This window comes from Aquila chrysaetos, chromosome 7, assembly GCF_900496995.4.
Source record: "Aquila chrysaetos chrysaetos chromosome 7, bAquChr1.4, whole genome shotgun sequence".
In the NCBI taxonomy this organism is placed as follows: Eukaryota; Metazoa; Chordata; class Aves; order Accipitriformes; family Accipitridae; genus Aquila; species Aquila chrysaetos.
Window position 1 is genome coordinate 33,410,977 of NC_044010.1, and position 14,993 is coordinate 33,425,969.

Sequence of the window (14,993 nt, forward strand, 5' to 3'; positions counted from 1 at the left end):
AACAGTGATGTGCACCAGTACATTCATGCTATTTCCTCCATTTCAGAAGCCACAGTCTCTGCAGCAGACTGAGGGGTCTGTGTCATGGAAATTGGCAGGGATTGAGTAATTTGGGAAAGCAATGAGGAAAACAAATATTCTTTTCCCTCTGATTCCGTGGGAGTTTATCTGGAAGACATACAATCCTAGGCTGTGTAACCTCCCAGTCAAGAAACTCGGGAAACAGATTTTTCTTAAAAATGTATATTTTTTTTATTCCCTTTTTTGCAATATAAGAGTGGCAATAAGGTTCTGTACAATGATAACATTTTGCTGATGGAAAGGATAAGTAATTAACCTAGCATATTTTCATTTCCATCCCCTCAAAACAAAGGGATACAAAACAGCCCACATATTTAAATCCGCAGGCTAATTTCAACTTAACTTGGCAGGTGAACAGAGGCCTCAGAAATTACGTTCCAACAAGCTTCATGAAACTAGGTGGCTCTGTAAGTCAGAGAGACTTTATTAATGCCTTCACTGAAAAGAGGAAATCAAGGGGGACCAGCCTTAACCAGATATCAGAGAATGCCCATGGAGGCGAGTGCAATGGAAAAGGCTTTGCATGGTGCTTGCATGTTGTTACAGCCCTGGGGTTCACCCTGGAGATGCAGTAGCAGGAGGGAACAGGGCTTTGCTGGCTCCTTCCCTGTGGCCTGGAGGGTCCTGCCACCCCATGAGCTACAAAGGCAGCCCTTGTAGGAGGGAAAGCGTGGGCAGAGGTGGAAAGGTGGTTGTCCTGCAGCCTTCCCTCTGCCACGCTGCTGTGGGTGACAAGAGGAGCCCTTTGCTCTCAGTCCCCCACCTTTCATCGAGATGCTTATGGCCTGAAATACCCTATTAAAGGGAGCACAGAATGACACAGCTGAAAACTATCACTTCTATTTAAAACTCCCCAGCGTTTTACACCATTAAGCTTTGATTTTTTTTTCATCCCTCTCATAAAATAACAATGCATTCAAGAGTGTTACTAAAGTACTTCATATAAACAGAATGGAAACGCATACCAGCCAGCAGCTTATGCTACTTTTACTTTGTAATTATTCATTTTTAAATCTCCTTAGCACTCCACAAAGACAGCTTAGAGTCCTAAGCAAGCAGTGGGGCTTGGACCCCATGCACCTCCACCCATGGGCAGAAACAGTGTTCCCATGGATGACACTGGGACTCTTTCCTGTTCCTGCTCTGAAATAACAGGTATAACTAAATTCCTCTGGAGGCCTTTCCTCCCTCTCTTCTACATGCTCTCCACCTCCTCCTCCCCTCAAAATGTGCAGAAGTGGAAAAAAGGGCATTTTTCCATTCATTGCATGGAGAGTATGAAAGCTTGGCACACGAGTGAGCTATGTACTGGAATTTGGGTGGGTCTAGGAAAAAGCACAGACTTCAGTGGAAAACATATATGGGTGTGTGTGTATGTGTGAGAAAAAGCCTTTTAAACCTTAAATTAACCACATCCATGGATTGGTCAGAAAAAAAAAAAAAAGAGATCGCTGCCCTGAAATAAAACTCTGGGGCAGTACTGAGAATAAGCAACCCTACACCAACATGAAAGTGTCACTGATATTTTTTATTTGTCCCTGACCACTTCAGAGAGACAGGTGAAAGGCCCCAGTTTACACACCAGTGCAGCATTTTAATGGTTCATAGGACCCCCGTGACCATTTCTGTCCCCCCAGGAGCTGTGGCCACCCTCCATGAGACCAGTGAGAAGGCAGCGCTTGGCTGGGGCAGCAGCAGGTCCAGGACGGGAGTGGAGCCAGGGATAGAGATGAGGACGGGGACAGGTTGCACGAACCCCAGGGTGACACCAGTGGCCCCTGGGGACTGCGTTGTGACTGTTTGGGCAGTGCTTTGGCAAAGCTCAAGGGGAGACTTGGTTTGGTGAAGACTTTGCTCCGAGACCATAGTCACAGGTTGTGGTTACTGGGCATTGTGGATGTGGCCGAGACTTGCTGTTTGAGAAAATTATTTTGTGTCAAGATCTAGAGGCTTTATTAAGGGTAATAATGGCACAAAGGGAAACGTATGTAAAAGAAGATGCATTCACAACTGACTCTAGATACACCAAAATCTCCCACATTGATACTCGATATTTGCAACTGCTTGTGCTTTACAGAATAGGAAATGCCTCATTTATGAAAACACACATACCATGAAGCAATATTTTAAATAGTAAAAATGAACCTGTGATTTCTCTATAAAGTGCATATATGTGTTCACCTGTGAAATATCATGTCCTGATTTTACTGGAACTATTGAATTTTCTTTCCAGCATTTAAAAGTTTTAATATTTTGTTTTTGTTAAGTAGCTACCAAATGTTTGTTTGAGATCAAGTAGAACTTGTTCTCTGTTTATCAGACCTGGACAATCAAGGGAAATGGGTGCTTGGTGCAATTTGAAATCTTTGTAGTGCAGAGAAAACAGAGGAGGAATGAACATTTTTGAAGCTGTTGTGTCCCTCAAAGAGAATACTGGCCACACTTACTCTGTAATTCACAATAAACTAATTCATTATCAAAAAGTAAGTAAGTAAGTAAGTAAGTAATCTATATGTGTCTCTGCTGTGCCAGTAGCATCATCTGTACTTTGCCTAAGAGAGAAAGACATCCAATTTAAAAATCATTAGGTTTGGGTGAGGGAAGTGGATACTTCGTCTCACAGGCTGCATTTTGCTAGCATGAAAGAGTCACTTTTTGAAAACATTTTCCACAGTATGAACTTGTTCACACAGGTAAGGCAATTCTTCATAACCAAATAACTTCCTGAGAAAATCAGCTTGTAACAAGTTTTAAGATGAAACCATGCCAAACCCATCCTTCTTTCTTGGAAATGTGCTTTGTAGTATTGCAAAAATCACACAGCCAAATACACTGGTATGTCCTAGCCATGCATAGAAGCCATGAATTTGGATTAATTAGCAGGTTACTCTGCATTTATTGTTACTCTGCCTGGATGAAGCAGGGCAAAACAGCTACACCATACAGGTAGGAGAGATGCAGCAACTGTTACAGAGGAAAAGCCTTACTACCGTAACAGGGTCCATCTTCCTGCTGGGTCAAAGTGTGCCGTTTCCCCAGTTAGATTTGATTCCGTCTACATTAGGCACTAGATAAACAAAAGGTTACCAATATACAGACCTTTAAATAACATGCTTTTTTCCCTTGCTAGTTTCCTTGCCTTTTGCAGCCCTACCATTATTTTCAATACTATTGTGGTTTTTACATATTTAAAAGACGCAGAAATTTTTTGGTGGAAAATTCTTTTCATAGACTGGTATTTCAGTTTTGAGATTTACTGACTGCATAGAGATGGAAAATTATAAACATGTTTATTTCGGCAGTGTTTGTGAATGTGTACATGCAGTGGGATATTTGTGGGGTGCTAAGGTCATTCCTCCACCAACGTAATGTCTCGTGGTATGGGCTAAAGGAGTGCTGTGATTTACAGGAAATGCAGCTTTCATATGGAGAGATCACATTAAAAAATCTGCCACAGCAGAAGCCTGACACCCTGCAGGGAGCCTCACCTTACAGCCACACCTACAGTGAGCTATGAGAGCCCCGGTGTGCAATGACTAATTAAAAAACAAACCCCAACTTGACTGGGATACAGTGCATGCATCATGCGATGAATTGGCACGGCAAATGGTAATTAAAAAGAGAGCTGCTGAGCCACTGGATGTATTCATGCTTGTACGGTTAACATACAGGTGGGATGTGATGGCCCTGCTCATCAGAGTAAAGACAAGGCTGGTGCTGGGACCTGGTGTCCAATGTTGGGTTTGAGGCTCAGGGTATCTGTAGTCCAAGAAGGGAAAGAGGGGCACAAACCACTCTAAATGACTTGAAATACCCCACTGCTGCCTGATAAATATCTTTCATGTACCAGCCATGGTAGCTGAGAAACAGGGAGAAGAAGAGGCCCTGGGGAAGGCAGACTGCAGACGTTTTAGCCAGCTTTCGTGAACAATCAGCAAAGTGCTAAATTTTCTCCCTGCCTCTTGCATAACCATGACTAGGCACATTACTATTCATTTTCAGCCACCTGCTGACAATTTAAATTAAAAATCTAGAGTAAGTGTCTGGGTTTGGTTTTGTTTGCTTGTTTGTTTTTAAATGAAACCAGATTTTTATTAGACCAAGAAATTAATTTGGAGAAAAAAGCAAACAAACAAGAAAAGAAACCACACAAACTTTCTGTCCCACTAACCCTTCAGGTCTGAAACAAAAGCAGCAAATTTCAAACTAACTGCAGATTGGCAAATCAGTTGCTCTGAGTTTAACTTTATTAGTATTAGCAGTAGTATTAGTATTCAGTGGTAGAGTACACGACTGCCAGCTTCTGAAGTGATGGGTGAGTACTGGAGAGGTTAAAAACAAGGTGCTGTCCTTTACCTGCTGTGAAAGAAAGGAAAACAAGGGTACAGGCAAGCTACAGTGAGTAGGGAACCACAGTAACAGCAAACTTGGGCAGCAGCTCAGTCTGGTACATTTGTGCTCTGCGCTGACCTGAGAGGGGACTCCTTTCCCTAGGAAATGAGCAGTAGATGGGTTCAGACTCATTATTTTCTGTATCGTTATAAAAGCTGCCACCACTAGAAGGAAATACAGTCATCCCTTGGTTGTGTACAGAAACATGAAACTGTCTTGGCACATGAGCTCGTGCGGTCAGATTATAGCCAGGTGATTTATACCAGGCAGTATATAAATAAGCATAAAGAGAGGTAAAATATGCCTCTGGGCAAACATCTCAACCACCTTGAGCCCCAGCCCTGAAATCAGAGCGCCGCTCTGGATGCCTTTGCCCGGCCGGTGCTCCCCTGGGAGCCGTGCTCCAGCGAGGTGGCCTGTCCTCACACTGCGATGGGGAAGGCAGTGGGGGCTGTATGAAAGCACGCTCTCACAGCAGCTGGAGCAGCTGGCTGGCAAAGGGCCCCTTCCCCAAAAGGGAGTTAAGTACTTAAGTAGGACTTAGGTAGGCCTTAGCTGACCAAGTGAAAAACTATTTTGCGGAAAATCCCTGCCCAGCTTCTGTTTTGTGCTGGAAGTGCTCGACATGTACAGGTGTCTCCATTTCTGACCCTCATTTCGCTGGGCGCCCAGCAGCTCTGCATTTGGGCATGCCACAAAACACCCTATAAGACACCAAATGGATTAGTTTATCTTGTGTCTAAGCAAGAAGAGCCAGAAATGAGGCATTCCTTGTCTTTTCTTCAATCTTCTCCCAACATACCCCCTTCTCTACTTCTCCACCTCCTTCCTGCATAGCAAGGCTCCCCGAACTGTGTGGCTGCTGCCACTTGTGTTCCCAAATCTGACCATCGAAGGAGGTGGAGGTGAGACTCCTCCCTGTGTCTGAGGCAATTTGTTCCCACATTCCCACCCTTGCAGGGGAGTTCACTAATAAGGAACTGGGTAGATAGGGAGGGGAGACTCTGCACTTCCTAATGAAGCTGCATCACTCTATGGATGAGGATTTATAATGTCAGAAAGCAAGAAGACATTGACATTACTTTATGGCCAAGCTGTTAGGGTGCTCAGCTGGCCATGGGGAGTGTGAGCTTCCGTCTCTGCACCAAGAATTGCTTATGCATTTACACTCTGCCTTCCTGAAGGAAAAGACCCCGAAACTGTCTTAACATGGACGCAGAAACATCCCAAAACATATTTTCTTGGCTTTGATTTTGGAAATGGCTATTTTGTTTTGACTGACGCATTAAGTAAACAATGAATAAAAAAGTGTGTTCACTTGTGACCAGTCTTGAGGAAAACCTCAGCCCAAAGGATTGAAGCCTTGCAAAATCTGAAACCATTGAAAACAGAGTCATATGATGGAGGGGTCAGGAATAGGTGCTGTAAACCTATGGTAAGATACTTGCAGAACATAAAACAGTGTGCAGTCTTGTGAGAAACAGCTCTGCTGCCACGGTTACATGCTCCTCTGGTGGTGTTGTAAGCACAACAACTAGTTTGGATCTTTTGATTCGCAGAGAGTGGGAAAGAAGAAAGGAATGGGCTTCTAAGCAAAATGAAGGAAAACAGGATAACGAGAGATACCCTCATGGAAAAAAGAAACACCTCGGGGAGAAAGAAGGACAGGATGTAGCTTCTGAAAGCCCCCAAAGGCATCCTAGAAGGGAAGAGTGAAGAAATATTGGCAGTGACTGCGAAACAGGACAGCAGTAGGTGTTAAGCTCTCTAAAGGTCTAGTGCTGGCTTTACTATTGACTGCTAACGTCAATTGGGATAGGACATCACTCCCACCCTCCCTTAGCTCAGTTCCTTCTCTGTGGTGTTGCTGAGATGTTTGCTTGTGCCGGAGGCCTACTGTAAGGGGTCACTAATGTTCCTACAGCAGGTCAAAGATGTAAATGAAAGTGATAGTACAGGGTATGAGCTTGATAAGCATAATGCAACAATAATGTCCCTTTCAGCCTTGCAGAGCAGTTCTGGCACCCAGCTTCTCAGAAACAGAAAGGACAGGCTTTCGAGAGTCTGTTTAGACTTGCCCGTGTAGAAAGAGACAGCTAAGGTTTGCACAGCAAGAATGAGGAAAGGGTTAGTGGGTGGGAAAAGCATCACAGCAGAGGCAGGTTTTAAATGCTTAACTGTGCTAATGAAGAGTTTGAAATAGGATAGAGTTTGAAGCAACAATACCCCAGCAAGGGAGACATTCAAAGGTATTGAATGTTGCACTGCTGAAGAAAAGCCATTCGTAAAAATAAAAGAAGAGAACAGGTTTCTGGGGAACCTTTCTCTCTTTTCCAGAAGCATTGTATAAAATAAACCATATTACCGAACACAAAAAGGACAGTTTCAGAAACTGATCAGTTTACTTACTTCTTTCTGAAAGAAGACTTTGGCATATTTGAAGGTTCCCAGACTGAAGGCTCTACACGGCCCAGTGCCCTGTTCACCCACAGACCCCAGGGCAGAGGCTGGCGGGCAGGTTTTTCGAAGGACAGACAGCTCACTTGCAGTGTGTTAGCTGTTCAGATGCTAGCAGTTTGTGCTTTTTCTCCACTTGGAGGCCTGATCCAGAGACCTGTGAAATCACTGGGAGCTTCTCCATCAACCTCAATAAGCTTTGAGTCATCTTTTGCCTTCTCTCTGCCTGCTTGGTTTTTCTATTTGCTTGCATCAGTGTAGTTTCCAAGGCTCATCTACGTAAATCAACAGTTACTGCAAAACCTTACATCCTGCCCTTGGAAAGAACAAGATTCCTGAACAAAACTCCCTTAGAAACAATGCACCATGACACTTCTCCAGCTTTAATTCATCTTCCATGGCCAGATGTCAGGCAGGCAGCCTAGGACAGACAAAGATGGATTTGGGTTTTCACTTTCTTAACACTGGTCTGGAAACGGTTTTTGCCCTGGCCTTGCCGTGAGTGATGAAAAACACGCCGCTAGCTCCCGCACCGCGCTGCTCACCCCCACCTGGGACGCCGTCAGTTCTGCAGCCCCCGGACACTACCCTGCCTGCGGGCTCGGCCGTGCCTCTGCCGTGCCTCTGCTTCCACCCGCTCCGGGGTGCCCGAGCCCGGGGAGAGTCACCATTCACTGGGCTGCCGTGCGCTGATGGGTGGCTCTACGGAGGGATGGGAAGCTGAAGGCACAGCTTTGGGAACAGATTTTGACTTGAGGGCGTATTTACAGTTCTCTTGGCTCAGTCCTTTTGTGAAAGAAAATAAAAAGGTGTTCATTTATTTCTTAAAGGCAGCATCTTTCACAAAATGACTGACTGCCAGCCTGCCTATCACCACTCTCAACGCTGATCAGTCCTAGCGCTGAAGGACTCTTTTATGAAGTCCAGGGTAGCAGTGTCCAGCTGTATGACTGCACACTGCAGCGTGTGGCCGAGATGAAGCATCCTTTTGCAACCACTGCTTCCCTCCCTCTACCTTTGCTCTCTGCTTTTTTATTCCATAACTCAGCTACAGAGGAGGTTTTTGCTGGTTGATAATTGTGCAGCATAACCTGGTGCATTGCCCAAAGGGACGAGGGTGTTCATGCTAGGCAGAGCACTGAGAATTCAGGAGGGACTTTTACAACCTACTGAACCACATCAGACCTAGGAAAGATCTAAAGATTATGTAGTTCTTTTCAATGTTTTCTTTCCACAGCCCTGCATTTTTTTAATGCCAAGCCTGCTAATGGTTTATGCTGGTTGAAAAAACAGTTCAAGTTTTGCCCCTGTATCAGAGTAGTAGTGAAGTGTGCATGAGGGTGTGCTCAAGTGGCAAAGGATATCTGATTTGAAAAAAAGCAAACAGCTGAAGCCATTTGAACAAGTCATGCTCCTGTACACTTCTAATCAGTTGTGTCTGCCAAAAGAGATCTTGCACAAGCAAATCTGGCTTCATGCAACAGGAACATTTTTGCGTGTATGCAAGCTGGCTTCGACTTCTTGATAATGTGGTCTCTGGAAGCAGTGTTAATGTGCTTGTTATATCCCTGGCTGCTGGAATTACCTTAACATCAAGGTATTCATGGTTGGTGGTTTGGTATGTAGCTCTATGTTTTATTGACTTTGTCTGCACTAAACTTCCTTACCAGCATGTTCTCTGATGGGCAGTCTCCTTTGGCTGTTCCAAAGGGCTGGTGAGGAAAGGAGGTAATTCATAGGACATTAGAGTGCTAGACAAGTCTGAGACAATTTCATTTTCTTCCCTTTTGAAGTATCTGTTTCCTTAACTGTACTTCAGTTCACTTCTATTTGCAGCTACAGTTTGAGTAGAGGTTTTTTTTACAGTAGTAAAAAATACTTTATCAGTGTAAAATCAGTTAGCTAATGGACAGTAGATGTTCTTTTAATTTAAAAATGTATACTATTATTACTCAGGCTTGTTTGCTTATATTAATGTACTGTGGTAGATGTGCTTTCTGATTTAGCAGGAAAGGAGTAGGAACCAAACAAACGAAAATCTTTTGGCTGAGGTGCTGGGGATGGTTGTCAAGGCGTAGAGCATCTGAGGTGCCTATATAAGGTATAAGGAAATAGTAATGCAGATGTTATAACATGGGTTTTATACATACGGACACCAACAAATCATTTACTGTGGGATATTGTACTGGTCACTTCACTCAGGAAACAGTGGGGAAGTGGAGGGCTGGGGAAAACTCTCCTCTGAAGCCCAGTTTTGTTCCGCTGTTGGTTTCATCAGAGTTTCTTCTCCCAGATGACTGCTGCTGGCTGCTGCCAGCAATAAGGGAGGGGAGCAGAGGCAGTGCTGCTCCAAGGCGGTATGACAGATCCTCTCTTCCCGTATTAGTGTGGCAGCGAAGAAGGGAAGTATTTCTGCAGGGAAAGGAAACCAAGATGAATTTCCCTGGAGAGGAAAAGAGCACTAGAGGAATTCAGGATCACACAGGAAAAAGCGATGTAAGAGAAAAAAATAGGAAGCAAATCAACACAAAAAATACCCTACCACCAAAAAAAGCACCAGAAATTGGCTGGGATCCATTTCAGGAAATCACTGTAAAGCTGAGTAACTTTGTCACATACAGAAATACAAATCAGGGGAGGACACAAAAGATGACAGGGGAGCTCTGATACAGCCCCTTTCATCTATGGCGGACTCAAAAACTAACAGCTCTGCCACACTGACCTCACATGTGGAGATGAACTTTACACATGCAGACAGTAGAGAGGCACAGCGAGAAATGGCTTCGGTTGTGAGTTGAAACAGGCTGGAGTGTGCCAGACATTGCCCAGGGCTGCAGCAAAACTTTACGTCTCAGATTAAGCCTCAAACGGCAAATTTTGTGGCTGTCCCTCTGTTGGCGTAGCCCAGGGAAGACATTGTGCCTTGCAACTATCTTCCTACCTCCCATCTTGTGGGGGGAACTCTTCTGCTACGGCATGTCAGTGTGTCTGTGATGTTAGGTGTCCTCCACCAGGTCTCGAAATGCAGCAGGTAGCAATGTGAGGATTTTCTCTGTTTCTCCCGGACAGGGAACAACGTATTTCAGGGCAGAGCAGAGGCAGGGGCAAGAACTCTTACCAGGCCCTTGTGCCGGTTGAAACTGTGGACCCGGCTGGTGCTGCAGACGAATGGTGCAGTGTACACGTACCAAGTCTGGCATGTGAAGGAAGTATCAGAGCCACAGTGCGTGTGGGGCAGAGCCACTCTGCACAGCATGCCCAGTGCATCCCAAACACGCAATATTTACTGCACATATGACGACCACTTGTGCAGAAGCCAGTGTTTCTTGGGCATGGTAAAGCCATGGCGAGTGTGCTGTGCCGACTGTCCACGCGTCCCTCGCCTTGGGCCACCCCTGACCCTGAGCAGGTAAGTCTGCTCTTTGCCGAGCCTGCGGGCCCTCTCCCTGCCCCACCAGCAAAAGCCCACCGGCTGGAGTACCGAGGAGGGAAGGTGGAGCCTTGTCCGTCTCTATCCTCCTGGCCTCCAGAGGAGGAGGAGCCGGCAGCCCTGGGGAGCTGCTCCCAGGAGCAGGCGTCCAGGTAGGCTGAGCAGGGGGATGGGATGGGGCTGTGTCTCCGGCGCTGGACTGGAAACGCCAGCTATCTCCTGGCCTAGCAATCCGTGGCAGGGAAATTTGTTCTGACAACGTAATGTTTGTGCCTGGAAGTAATAGCTAAAGGGAAGTGTGCTTGAGGACAAGCAGCGTGCTTATTTCGGGACAGATTTTTGCATACATTTTATATCCATAGCTTATGCAGGGTGAGGTTAGGTGTGGGGAATGGAGCCTCTTCACTAAGTGGTATGCATTTTTCTAAAAGCTTTCCCATGAGAGGTTGCCTGTATTTAACACGCACTGACAGTAGCGCTTGATTTTGAGTTTGCCTAAAGAGCAGTTGCATGTATGCTCCTTCCCACCCCTACTCCTCCCACCCCCCCATTTCCTCCCGTTGTTCTTTTTCAGATCACTTGAAGGTTTTTTCCTGTTTATTATCCGGACATGCTGCGCACTGTGGGTTGATTTGACTGTCACATAAGGAATCTCCTACTGGGATCATTGATGCACTCCTTTCTTTTATATATATATATATATGGCAATGGCTCCTTGGCTATGGAAGAGAAATGTTGGTGATTAAACCAAAATTGGAATGAGCTACAGGTGTTAATGGGAGTTAAGTTAAATTACCCTTTTCCAGAAAGCCTGCAACAGTGTGATGGGTATAGTCATAAACAAAAATTCTCCCTAATTGACATAACAGGAAAGGTACTTCAGTGAGCAATTATGCTGATGTCCTGGACTGGCACATGTGTGTACCACAAATATATCTTGTACTTCCTGCAAAATTCTTTTAAGTAGCTATAAGGAAGACGTTCTTTTTTTTTTTTTTTTTTCAGTGGCTCATGAAAACGAATCACTTACTTAAGGCTCTTTTTGAGGAAAACAATGGAACAAAACAATGCTTTTTGTACGACCTGCCAAAGCACAAAGGATGCATGGGATGTTTTCTTTCTTTGTTGTTTTTGTCAGCAGGAAGTTTTGTTGTTGGAAACGACTATAACATGCACTGTCCTCGCTCTACGTAATCACTGTCTAGTCCTGCAAGCCGGGTCTTGTTACTTGCCTCATCAAACTGGCACAGGCACTGTTCTGCTTCACTCTGTGGGCTTTGTTCAGTCCTGAGTGTCTGCACACTTATTCTCCATCCGGACTGATGCACAGTAAACAAACTTCAAGAGTCGGGTGGTCCAATGATTGCTGGGTTCGCGCAGGTCAGGGCCCACGGCTAGAATGCTGACTTTGTGAATTGCCTCCTTTTTTTTTCTTTAGACGGCTTAAAATCAGAGTGCTGTACAGTGCAAACATCTTCGAAGTGTTTTCAGGTGTAAATATTCCTTTCCAAATCTCGACTTTGATGTGTTCAGGTCTGCTTTGTTTCCCTCTAGGTTAGTTGTAAGTTTGTAACAAAGAGCCAGATCCGACTGAGTAAATCACTTGTGGAAGTTAATTGTTCACAGTGAAAGCTGGTCTGGCTCATTTTGTCTCCGTCGCAGGAAGAGACAGAGGTGGTGTGCTGGATCTGCGTTCTAAACCAAGCATTGACGCGACTTTAATTTTGATCAGATGTCTCTCTTCAGGGCATTAAAGAAAACCTGCTCAGTAATCAAAAAGAGCCTCTTCTCTAGAGAAACGTAAGAAAAAAAAATTTAATGCATTTTACAGAAATAAAGTACTAATATAAAATTTCAGCTTTGTCAAATTTCTTTTGCAGGCTATCATAAAAGAAACTTACTTCTCCATATCTGGCAGTCACCAGAATCAAAGAATGATTTTTTTTTTTTTTTTCCAAATTATTTGTAATGTCAGATATTGTATGATGGTAACTTTATAGTCCAATTGTTTTTATTCACTGTTGCTGTGTTTAGATTATGTTTGTGCCTTCTCTCCATCAAATGCTTTTCAGAATCAGTTATGTGCTTTGATTTCATTAAGTAACAATCTTCTTTTATTCTCTCCTTAGGACTGAAGCAGTGAGAATGGAAACCACAAAGATTAATATGTCCCGCGTCCCACTGGTTAACGGAGGCATTGACACTGCCATGCTTAAGGCACACAAACCCCGTGTGATGTCCAAAAGTGGTCACAGCAATGTGCGGATAGACAAAGTCGATGGCATTTACCTACTCTACCTTCAAGATTTGTGGACTACAGTTATAGACATGAAGTGGAGGTACAAACTCACCTTATTTGCTGCTACTTTTGTTATGACCTGGTTCCTCTTTGGAGTTATCTACTATGCCATTGCATTCCTTCATGGTGATTTAGAAATAAATAAGTTCACCCCAAAGCGTGAGCCATGTGTCAAGAACGTAGACTCTCTGACTGGGGCATTCCTCTTCTCCCTGGAGTCACAGACAACCATTGGCTATGGATTTCGTTTCATTACAGAGGAGTGTCCTCATGCCATTTTCTTACTTGTGGCCCAACTGGTCATCACCACCTTGATTGAAATCTTCATCACAGGTACCTTTCTGGCCAAAATTGCAAGACCTAAAAAAAGGGCAGAGACTATTAAATTCAGCCACTGTGCCGTCATTACTAAACACAATGGAGAACTTTGCCTAGTGATCAGAGTAGCAAATATGAGGAAGAGCCTTCTGATACAGTGTCAGCTGTCTGGGAAGCTTCTTCAAACGTATGAAACCAAAGAAGGGGAGCGGATCCTGCTGAATCAAGCCAGTGTCAAGTTCAACGTTGACTCCTCTTCAGAGAGTCCATTTCTCATTTTGCCTTTAACCTTCTACCATATTTTGGATGAAAGCAGCCCTTTAAGAGATCTCACACCTCAAAATCTCAAGGAGAAGGACTTTGAGCTTGTGGTGCTCCTGAACGCCACGGTGGAGTCCACCAGTGCTGTCTGCCAAAGCAGGACTTCCTACATCCCCGAGGAGATCCACTGGGGCTATGAGTTCGTGCCTGTGGTTTCTCTCTCTCCAAATGGAAAGTACGTTGCGGATTTCAGTCAGTTTGAGAAGATTAGGAGAAGCACAGATTCCACTTTTTATAGTATGGACTCTGAAAAACAAAAACTAGAGGAGAAATACAGGCAGGAGGATCAAAGAGAAAGGGAACTGAGAACGATGTTGTTGCAGCAGAGCAATGTTTGACTGAATGGACAAACTATTCTGATTAATTCTTTTCGCAAACTGAAAAAACATAATCTCTGTGCTGTATGTCTGCTATGAAACCAGCAGTGAAGTCCTTTTCAGCAAATAGCTTTGGTGTATAGTAAACCTATCCCTTTGTTTGGCTGAGTTGTTAATCAAGTATTTTGTAATTAGGCAGGATTTCTTTGTTCATGATCGTGACTTAGCAAAGTTGGATTTGTATTAAGTCTCTGCCTTATACCACCACTAAAAGCAGACACACCACTTTCCGTTTGGAAAGTGAAACTGGATGCACTGTGCTGATTCCTTCAAATATTTATTTGACATGGTTTTACTGTGAACACGGATTCACAGAGACAGCACACCGTACTGCTAGAAGAAAATATGCTCCTTTAAAATATGTATATTTAAAATGTATATTCTCATACCAGGTATTGCCTTAGTGGGGATTCCTGGCACTGAAAGTAAATTGATTGGAGATACAAATGGTTGGATGTGGGAAGAGCCTGTAGGGAGGTTATAAACTCCTTCTTAAATCTTGAAGGAGGGTGACAGAGTAGTCATGCTGGGTGGTGAGGAAGGGAGCTCACTCTCTGTCTCTGCTACTCAGAGCTCGTTTTGTGATTGTTTTGTGATCGCACACTTTTTTAACCTCGTTAATGCCCGATTTATGTATAATAGCAAAAAGGGGAGATGAGGGCAAGATACACAGAATCATTACAGTAATCAACTAAGGTTAAAGCTGGCTTTGAGACACCTGTTTTTTATCCAATGTAAATAGTTTGCAATAGCAGCATAACAATACATTTCTACAGATTGCTTGCTTTGCTATGGACCGTATTTAATTTTGGTTAAAAGAAAGCTGTATAATGTCTGTAGACAACATTTACTTTCTTTGGCAACCATAAAGGACAAGCATTCCTTTCATCCATTTCATTTTTGGTCTATTAAAACCATTCCATTAATAAAGGAATTTAATTTGAGCAGCTCCTGATCTCTTTGTGGCACGGGGAGAGGGTGTGGTACCTCAGAGAAAAAGCCGAGTGCTTGGCGTAGGCAGTTGCATCCCGCACACAACCCAGGGACTCAGCAGACCACTACAGCGGTCAGGTTATGGGGAGCAAACCAGGTAGCAGTGGTGTCCACAAAGCATGCCTATTATACATAACTCAGCTTTTTTAATGGGACTTAGAAATTATTTCTGACTCATATCTCTTTGGCAGCTTTCTGAGTTCTAGAGATTTTGCTCCTCTAAAGCTTTGGCAAGGGAAAGCTGTATTAAGTACGAGTTTTGGGCCTGTGGGCCAGGTCTTGGCCTGAGAGCCACCAAGGCCTGCAGTGATGAAAGGACTTTTGG

General features: G+C 44.2%; 1 protein-coding gene across 11 annotated transcripts in view; it reads left to right on the forward strand.

Annotated features, from left to right (window-relative positions):
• The window catches only part of KCNJ15 (potassium inwardly rectifying channel subfamily J member 15), a 35,973-nt gene extending 21,354 nt beyond the window's left edge, over positions 1-14,619 (forward strand). For 5 of the 11 annotated variants that reach the window (XM_030020702.1, XM_030020703.1, XM_030020701.1 and 2 more), the window contains one exon: positions 12,490-14,619. In XM_030020702.1, the coding sequence (XP_029876562.1) occupies positions 12,490-13,636 (1,147 nt within the window). In that variant the 3' untranslated portion in view covers positions 13,637-14,619. Of the gene's footprint in view, positions 1-8,390; positions 8,549-9,150; positions 10,513-10,621; positions 10,773-10,803; positions 11,741-11,898; positions 11,915-12,022; positions 12,161-12,489 lie in introns of those variants that run through there. The other 6 variants (XM_030020699.2, XM_030020698.2, XM_030020697.2 and 3 more) reach the window with 6 other exon arrangements.
• Positions 14,620-14,993: the final 374 nt, after the last annotated feature.